The 10,000-nt window shown below is 42.0% G+C and overlaps 2 protein-coding genes across 2 annotated transcripts in view; both read right to left on the bottom strand.

Moving 5' to 3' along the window:
* Positions 1-177: 177 nt before the first annotated feature.
* On the bottom strand, positions 178-7,254 carry LOC138958145 (uncharacterized). Its single transcript, XM_070329225.1, has 4 exons — positions 7,103-7,254; positions 6,110-6,257; positions 2,615-2,758; positions 178-1,226 (listed from the first exon to the last, which is right to left on the bottom strand). The coding sequence occupies exons 2-4, from the start codon at positions 6,171-6,173 to the stop codon at positions 925-927; spliced, it is 510 nt and encodes a 169-aa protein (XP_070185326.1). The 5' UTR covers positions 6,174-6,257; positions 7,103-7,254; the 3' UTR covers positions 178-924.
* Positions 7,255-8,131: 877 nt separating this feature from the next.
* The window catches only part of LOC138958144 (uncharacterized), a 2,091-nt gene continuing 222 nt past the window's right edge, over positions 8,132-10,000 (bottom strand). Inside the window, exon 2 of the mRNA XM_070329224.1 lies at positions 8,132-8,621. Coding sequence (XP_070185325.1) covers positions 8,338-8,621 — 284 coding nt within the window. The 3' untranslated portion in view covers positions 8,132-8,337. The remainder of the gene's footprint in view (positions 8,622-10,000) is intronic.

Here is a 10,000-nt window from a genome sequence, read left to right as displayed (position 1 = left end):
ACACACAAACACGTTCACATACACACACACACATACACACACATACACACACACTCACACACATATACACACACACACACACACGCACACACACATACACACACACACACACACACACACACACACACGAACACACTCGAACAAACACACGCGTGCGTGTGCGAGTGAATACGCACAGACTAGAATAATGCTTTTATTTAGTTTTCTGGGACGAGGGATTTTCAGTGTTAATTGATTCACTCTTCTTCATTTTCAAGCGTTAAAAAATAGAAAAGCGTTTTTAATGCCAGGACGCCAAACATTTCATCCCGCCAGTTGTTGTCGAACATTTGTATCTGCTGAAAAATGTAACATTTGTTTACTCTGGTGAAAAATAAGACATTTTCTGATATATGTTTGCTATTCTCATTTACGTTTTTGATGTCGACTCTGATAACAAAAAAAATAACACCTTCTGATATATTATTGCTCTTTACTCTGCCGACAAATATAAGATGTGTTTACTCTGCTGAAAATAAGAAATTGTCCGATATATTGTTGCTGTTCTCCCCCATGTTATTTCTGTTTATTCTAGTGGAAAAAAATATAAATGTTCTAAACTTTGTTTGCTGTTCTCCCAGGTGTTATTTCTGTTTACTCTGGTAAAAAAAAATCTGATATGATATTATTGCTGTTCTATTTTGTTTATGCTGTTTATTCTGCTGAAAACAAATAACTTATTTTACTCTGGTGAAAAAAAAAGAGATTTCTGTTGATATATTGTTGCTGTTCTCCCATACGTTATTTCTGTTTATTCTGATGGAAACATATATAAAAGGTTCTTATTATTATTACTATTCTCCTTCATGTGATTGCTGTTTATTCTGCTCAAACCTCTAAAATTGTCCACGTCTAACCCCCAACACTATCAACATCGCTGTGTACTCAGCGGCCGGCAATTCCCAGACTGCGGAACAAGTTGCCAAGGTACTGCTGCAAGTTGCTCTGGAAGGCAGCCATTCTGTTGGCGAACTGACGCTGCCATTCGCGCATGCGCCGCTTGAACTCCACGGCACTGAAGTATAGAGGGCGCTCACAGTTGCAGGTGTTGATGTACTGACCATTGATGGACCGCCCGGATGAGGACATGAAGGTGTCTGGGAGGCAACAGCGGGTGTTGCCGTTGCCGTCTGTTGAGAAACTGTCGGCGAAACGACACTTCTGTGGGTCCGAAAGGCAGGGGAACACTGAGTAATAGACATAACAAAGAAAAAAATAAGCAAACAAGTCACACACACGCATGCACGCACGCACGCACGCACGCACGCACATACACACACACTCATCCACACACACACACACACACACACACACACACGTACCTAAAGTGTGGATGGTTACCTAAGAGGCGGCACTGGGTGTAGTGCCTTTCTAGTGCACTTGCACTACAACAGCACTGGGTGCAGTACTCGCTCCGGCATCGAAGAATTTTGCACTAAAAAATGCACAAAATTTGACCTATTTCGTCGCCTATAGGGGACGGAAAGAATGTCATTTTGAACATTGTTATGACATTCTTTCCGTCAAAAAAGTCAATTTAACGGTGTTAAATGAAGCGACCATCCACACAATTAGGTTGCCATCCAGAGTTTAGGTTGCCATCCACGTGTGGATGGTTGCCTTATGGTGATTTAGGCAACCAAACCTGTGGAAACGGGGGTACACACACACACACACACACACACACACACACACACACACACACACACACACACACACACACACACACGGCATCGAAAAAAATGACGATGGGCTCAGCATGTGTGTACGTCGGTGTTTGCATGTGTGCGTGCGTGTGTGTGTGTGTGTGTGTGTGCGCGCTTGTGTGTGTGTGCGCTTGTATGTGAGTGTGTGTGTGTGTGTGTGTGTGTGTGTGTGTGTGTGTGTGTGTGTGTGCATACAAGATACAACAAGATACAACAAGATACAACAAGATACAAGAAGTTTTATTGTCCTCATCAATACAAGGAAATTTGGCATGTGTGTGGCAAGACATGATACACTGATATATAGACATTTACAAAACACAACTGAAGTTCAATATCAGCACACCCTTACGCAACATACCCACTACTTCAGACACACAGGCTACATGTGCCCCTCGGACGTACGCAACCCACAATTCACCCAGCCATACAGCTCCACATGCACTTACTCATTCATGCAGCACTCTAGCACCCGGCCATGTACAACTCACACACTGGAACCCTCATACGGCTACATATTGCATTATAACACCCGCACAAACATTACAACCTCAAACATCGTACTAGATCTACAACTAACAAGCATACCTCCACTATCAAGTGTGAGTGTGTATGTGTGTGTGTGTGAGTGAGTGTGTGTGTGTGGGAGTGTTAGTGTGTGTGTGTGTGTGTGTGTGTGTATGCGTGGGTGTCGGTGTGGGTGTGGGTGTTTTCCATCTTCCTCGGATAGAATGACGGCAGCAGGGATGCCACCGTTTGCTTCAAATCACGTTCACTCTCTCCATACAGCTGAAAAGAAACAGTTCCCGCTCTTGAGCATTTGTTGATTCATTTGAATTAAAAATAAATGTGAAGGCTATATTAATTACCATCGCTAATCTTTCTGCAGGAGCACACGTTGTTGACAAAGGACATGCTGAAGCCAGCGGAACAGCAGAAGACGTTGTTGTTGATCATTGAAATGCCTGACGTCACCGCTGAACAGCTTGCTCGTGACGTCAGACATGGTACAACTGTTGACGGCAAACACAACATGAAATGCAAAGTTTCTTCGAGACGTCAGGCAAAAAGCGACACGGTAAAACATGTAAAACATGGGACAACTGTTGAAATTTAAAACAGCATGAAATGTTAGTTAGTTAATTAGTTAGGCCAACAAAAAAATAGGTCTGTTTACGGTAACCCGACCGACCCTATTGTTTTCGCGCGACCCTAGACTTTTTTTTTGGCATTTGGGGAAAAAAAAAATATCTTTTGGGTTTTTTTGCAAAACAACGTAAAAATATGGTTTTTTGGAGAAAAAAAAAAATTTAAAAAAAAATAATCCCGACCTACCGACCCTATTTTTTTGGCCTATGTTACCGTAAACAGACCTTTTTTTTTTTGGCCTTAGTTGTTGCTTTTTGGGTCCAGCGGACCATATAGGCCAAATCAGGACCCCCATGAAATGTTAAACATGAAACAACTGTTGAAATAAAACACAACATGTATTTCAAAAAGTGTGTTTCGAGACGTCAGCACACATGGCGTCATCAAAGACGTTGATAAAAAAAAATTGAGAATGTCTTGGGATATCATTTGCTGAAAATCAGGTACAGCTGTTTTCTCTGAATCGCTCTACACACATAAATACACACACACACACACACACACATACACATACACACACACACACACACACACACACACACACACACACACACACACACACATCCTCTTCTATATTTCCCTGCCTACGTTAACAAATTTATTCAAAACTTGACTAAATGTAAAAAGTAGCCCACGCATACGCAATACCCTCTTCTCCCGGACTTCATTTTTGGTTTATATTCACACACGATCGGGTTTTTAGGTTTTCCGTTTAAAAATACTTGTTGTGGGGGCGGTTTCGCCCCGATGCAATCGTGAGGGGCGATGACAGTTTGCGTGTCAGAGTGACCTAAGTGTAAAAAATAATGTTGCTGTCATATTTATCTTTGCACCTGTTCCACACGCTTATCTGCTGTCAACTGATGGGTGTGATATAAATATGGCTAATTAATTCTTTTTGCGTTCTCTCTCTCTCCCTCTCTCTCCCTCTCTCCCCCTCTCTCTCTCTCTCTCTCTCTCTCTCTCTCTCTCTCTCTCTCTCTCTCTCTCTCTCTCTCTCTCTCTCTCTCTCTCTCTCTCTGTGCACTCTCTCTCTAAACTCTCTCTCTCACTCTCTCTCTCTCTCTCGGTGCACTCTCTCTCGGTGCACTCTCTCTCTCTCTCACTCTTTCTCTCTCTCTCTCTCTCTCTCTCTCTCTCTCTCTCTCTCTCGGTGCACTCTCTCTCTCTCAGTCTCACTCTCTTTCTCTCTCTATCTCTCTCTCACTCTCTCTCTCTCTATCTCTCTCTCTCTATCTCTCTCTTTCCCACTCTATCTCTCTCTCTCTCTCTCGGTGCACTCTCTCTCGGTGCACTCTCTCTCTCTCTCTCTCACACACTCTCTCTCTCTCTCTCTCTAATTGAAATGGGCCCAAGGCCTAATCAATAAACCATCCAGACTCCAGACTCCATACTCCAGACTCTCTCTCTATCTCTCTATCTCTCTATCTCTCTATCTCTCTCCCTCTTTCTCTCTCTCTCTCTCTCTATCTCTCGATGCACCCTCTCTCTCTCTCTCTCTCTCTCTCTCTCTCTCTCTCTGTCTTTCTGTCTATGTCTCTTTGTCTCTCTTTCTCTGGCTCTCTCTCTCTCTCTCTCTCTCTCTCTCTCTCTCTCTCTCTCTCTCTCTCTCTCTCTCTCTCTCTCTCTCTCTCTCTGTTTTTAAAGACTGACTGAGATTTTTTAGAAGGTCAAGTAGGTTGAAAGATGGAAACAGTTTAAGAAACAAACAAATGTGACAATGATTCACCTGTTAGTTTTGGGGGCATAATGTCCGTTTGTTCTTGTTTTGGGCTCTTTGCTTGTCAGGTTTAGCGGCACCTCCCAGTTGAAAGGTGGGTTTTTTCACATTAAATGTCACGAAATTCATGTAGCTTGCACACACACAAAAACAACAACTTTTAACTGGGAAATCACATGGTGAAACATCGTGTTTTACATCTTGAAGAGCGATTAGAAAAAAAACGGCTTTCATTTCAAATTGACATGTTATGGGCTAAACGTGATTTTTACATTCACATCCAATGTTGTTTGTTTGTTTGTTTTTTTATCAATGATTCCTCGTACAGTTTTTTTTAAAGATTCAATGTATCGTCTTGGTCAGGCAAGGATGAGCCAGTCAATTCATTCATCAATCAATCAAACAATCACTCAAACAATCATTCAATCAATCATGCAAGCAAGCAATTAAGAAATCAACTTATCAATTGACCAATCATCCCATTAATTAGTCAACAACCAAATAACGCAATCAAGCAACCATGCAGGCAATCAATAAAGAAATCAATATATCAATCGATTAATCGATCAATCAATAAATACATCAGTCAATCAATCAGTCAGTTAATCGAGCGCAAAGAGACATACAGAAATAAATGTAAGACATAATACGAAAGTCACGACTGTTCAAATTACCTGCACTACGTTACAATAGCAATGAACAACACAGCCTAATACTTTGATTAACGTCATCATCAATCATTTAACTAATTGTCTCGCTTGAGTCTTCCGAGCGGGCTTCCAGACCTTTTGTCAGATAAGTTTATTTTCTGTATTATAAATGTTCGTCTGTATGTCCTCTAAAAACAAGGCCGCTGGGGCCAAGATCAGTGACCGTAACGTTTTGCTTTGTCAGAATCAAATGTTCCATTATCATGTCCTGGCTCCTTAAGCCCTCTAACTGCCGTTCTTAGTTAAAATTGAGCTTTTACTCAAGGTTTATGTCCTGGTATTCTGTTGTGAGACACAGCCGTCAAGACTTTAAATACCTTATTTCTTAAAGTTCACCTACCCAGTGTAGTATTGTAATAAATGTTTTGGTTTTAAAATTATCAAGGATTTGTGATTTTAGTTATTGTCGTCATAACTGATGTCTGATACATATATAATTCTTACTGATACTTCTATACTGTTTATTTTACGCATATGTACAATTGATGGTTAAACACGTTTTGTTACGGAGGATGCTTGTGCGTGTGTGCTGTTGTGGGTTTGGTGTGGGGAATGTATGCGGGCGTGCGTGAGCGTGTGTGTGACTGAGATTGCAAGCGATGTTTGGAAGGGCGTGTATGGATTGATTGATTGTACTCTGGCCAAAACATGTCCCTAGTGTACTGCACATGGTTGAAATAAAGTCTTATGTCTTATGTCTTATGTCTTATACCTTTCTAACTTTTTTTTAGCTAAAACTTTAATTTACGTTGCTATAAAAACCATCAAAACAACATTAACCTCACCTTGTTGTTGTCCCAGCGCAGAACCAAGGAACAGCAGGTAGAGACAAACCTCCAGGCGTAACATTCTGCCCCCACAGAGAACACAGGTAACGCACAGGTGTCAACAACAATTTGCTTCACGCTTCAAAGGCTGCGACAGTTCCAACAGCTGCGGATCAGAGAGCAGAGAGAAAGTTGTCAAATAATACAGATATCTGCACATAGTTACCACATTCTTTACAACTTCTTTTTTTTTATTTTTTTTTAGAATTATTCTCTTTTTGTGGAGTTTTTTGTTTTTTTAACATGTATAGGCTGTTATGCCGTGTGAACAATTTTGTAAATCACATCAGATTTATGAAGAATACATGACATCACATGAGAGCCACTTTCCACTTGGAAATATCATTCAATATCTTAGAAGATTTCTACGTACAGGTGTGGAATTTCTTGCTGAATTGATTTTACAACCGACACCTCTGTCAATACGCAAAATTAATTTTAAGCCCACATATTTTTGTTCACTCTGCACAGGAAGCCACCAAGCTGTTGAGTTTGTATAAGTGTCCAAGTGGAAGAAAGCTGTTATCCCATGTAACAGCACGAACAGGTCTTTGTTGACTTACATGAAGAATAAAAAAATAAAGAAAGTTAAGTTGTTGGAACGTTGTTATTGACAAAATTACGTTACAGTCACAAATATGTCGACCCAACGGTATTTCAAGTGAACAGACAAACAGATATCACAATAAACTTATCTTGATGGAATTCAGTAGTCAAGAGCAACTTTGGAACGTTGGCAGTCTCTTCGTTTTTGGACTTACTTGATCGATATTCATTCGCTCGGCTTCCTGACGAGTGGGCGAAAACTGATTCTATCAAGATAAGTTTTGTGTGAATATTTGTTTGTCTGTTCACTTAAAAGACCGTTGGGTCGACATATCTGTGAATGTATTGTTTTGTCAATAATAAACGTTCCAACAACCTACCTTTCTTGTTTTGTTTTATTCTTACATGAAGGTTTGAAGGAGAAGGAAGCTATGCTGCAACCAGCCACACTTGCAACTGTCACACACCAAACTGTCAACACAGGGTCAGTGGCAGTGAAAAGTATTCTTACCCTGTGATACATGAGGCGATATTGCATCTTGCCTCTCTCTCTTTACCTGTTCCCGTGAGGGGGGTGACATCAGTTTCGTTTATGTCTTTCAAATCTGTGTGTCTGTTGGGGGTGGGTGTATATGTTGGGGGGGAAGTGGGTGTGCGTGTGTTGGGGGGGGGGTTGTGGGGGGGGGGGGTTGTGGGTGTGGGTATGTGTGTGTGTGTGTGTGTGTGTACGGTGTGTGTGTGTGTGGGTGTGGGTGTACGCGCATGGGCGCGCGCGTGTGTGCGTGCGTGTGTGTGTGTGTGTGTGTGTGTGTGTGTGTGTGTGTGTGTTATTGATTTATCGATATGAATCGCAGCAAAATAAGGTGTTTTAGTTGTTGCGTAGTTTGTCTATTTCCCTATCTTGTATGCTTGAGTGGGTAATACTGTCATAAAATTTTGTAACTGACAGCGTATAATGGCGTCGGCCTTCACGAGTTGAAGATATCTTTGACTTGATGGTTATGTTTGTGAATATTCTTTTTTTCGTTTCTTTTTTTTCCTTTTTCTTTCCTTATTGGTTTGGTGGTCGTGGTGGCCTAGTTGGTGGGTTGGATGGCTGGTTGGTCGATTAATGATTTTAAGGACAAGTTTTTTAGTTTCAAAGTGGAGCACCGAATTAAAACATACACTCACAGGCACGCGCGAAAGCAGACCTTACACGCACACACGTATGTACCCACGCACGCACGCTAGCACACTAACACACTCACACTCACACACACACACACACACACACACACACACACACACTAACACACACTAACACACACTAACACACACACACACAAACACACACACTAACACACACAAACACACTCACACACACACACACTGACACACACACACACACACACACACACACACACACACACACACTGACACATCGAGGCCATGTACCATTGGAGTTGTTTTTTCTGCTACAATTTGTAAGCAAAGTTTGTAGAAGATTGCAGTTTCGTGGAGTAAGCAGTTAAAGCGAGAGTTATTCCTCCTCGCATGGAGCTGTGCATACGACAACCAAACAGGTCTATCTGCAGGACGTCTTTACAAGTATGCCACCAGGTCCATCCTTGCTTTTGTTATCACAACAATTGGTAATTTCATCCAAAGAAACCAAAGCCGCGGAACATGTTGGCCAGGTTGCTACCCATGTTCTGCATACTGTTGGCGAACTGTTGACCCCACTGGCCCATGGCCCGTCCAAATGCAGGGTTCACTCTCCCTCCCAGCGAGCAGGTGCAGGAGTTGATGTACTGCCCGTAGGCGAACCCGCCGAAGGAGGAGATGGAATAGCCTTGCGGGCAACAGCGAACGTTGTCGTTGCCGTTGGAAGAGAAGCTGCCGGCGAAGCGACACGCTTGTTGGCCCGTGACACACGGGAACACTGCCAAAGAAAATTACACAATCAGTGTAACGTTTGTCAGCAATGTATTCCTTGGCCCATATTTTATTTGATAAAGGCTACTCATAAACATGTGGTTAGAATAGACGAATACTGAAAATAACTCCGTCGGGTTTGTTTGGGTTGTCGGAGAAACCTCGTACCTCTGGCAACACCTCGTACAAACATTGGATTTGTCCCTCCAATGTTAGTTCGTGGTTTTGCAAGAAAAGGTCACTCTCCGACAACCAATAAAAACCCGATGGAGTTATTCCCGAAAACGTATATCACAACGAGTGTTGCTGTTGCCCGAACCGTTGCCATCTGAAAAGAAGCTACTGGTAAAGTGAAACGCCGTGGGGCCAGTGGCACACGGGAACATCGTGAGAGAAAATGACACAGTCAGTAAAATACTTATCTGTTATATATTTTTTATTTTATCACTGAGGCTAAATATTAGCAGACACAAACAACGACAGTAGATCGTTGTCGTTGCCATCTGATGCGAAGCAGCCGACAAAACGACGCGCCTGGAGTTCAACGGAACACTGTCAGGGGGAAAAGCACAGTTTAACACAGATGTTATATCCAAAATTTACGGTATTCGCGAGCTATCGTCTACCCAATCCAAGTTCCATAAACAATGACAGCCTTTTGTTGCCGTTGCCGTCTAAAAAGAAGCTGCCGGCAAAACGACACGCTTGTGGTCCCATGGCTCATGGGAATACTGAGTGGACATGGACAACGAATAGCTTTTATTTAGCATGCCACCTTGTACCACAATTCTCATGTTATTTAATTAAGCATGCAGAGACAATGACAGTGGCATTTTCTGTTGCCCTCATATGGGCTCTGAAGCGCTGTTGCCAATCCCTCATATGCTGGTTGAACTCTGTCTACTTGTCAAAAAGAGCAACACCAGTAATAACTACAAAGCTAACGTGAACGATCCTGAAACGGTCATTTTGTACGCCGACTAATAATCCTACCATTAATCGTTTTTAACATTGTTGACGACATATTTTATAGCTTTCCCAAGAAGATAAAACAAAAACAAACAAATAATACATACCGCATGGATTGTGCTTCAAATGATTTTTGGTCAACTGACACATCACAGAAATAATGTCATCCTGACTCTCATCTCTTACTGGCGGTGGTAGTGCAAGTTGCAAATCATTGTCGAAGCAATCTGTACTGTGACAGTCTCTGATATCATTTCAAGCACTTAAACCACTTCTTCCTGATTTTCTGGTCAAACTCATCAGCCATGAGTATTCTATGTGCATAGAACACATGCTACACATTGAATGTAAATTGAATTAATGGTCAGATGGCGCCTAGTACAAAGGAGTTAAGACATGAACCGGGTGGGAAAGAGC

This window comes from Littorina saxatilis, linkage group LG2 (genome assembly GCF_037325665.1).
Source record: "Littorina saxatilis isolate snail1 linkage group LG2, US_GU_Lsax_2.0, whole genome shotgun sequence".
Taxonomy (NCBI): Eukaryota; Metazoa; Mollusca; class Gastropoda; order Littorinimorpha; family Littorinidae; genus Littorina; species Littorina saxatilis.
This window is presented reverse-complemented; position numbering and strand designations above follow the sequence as displayed.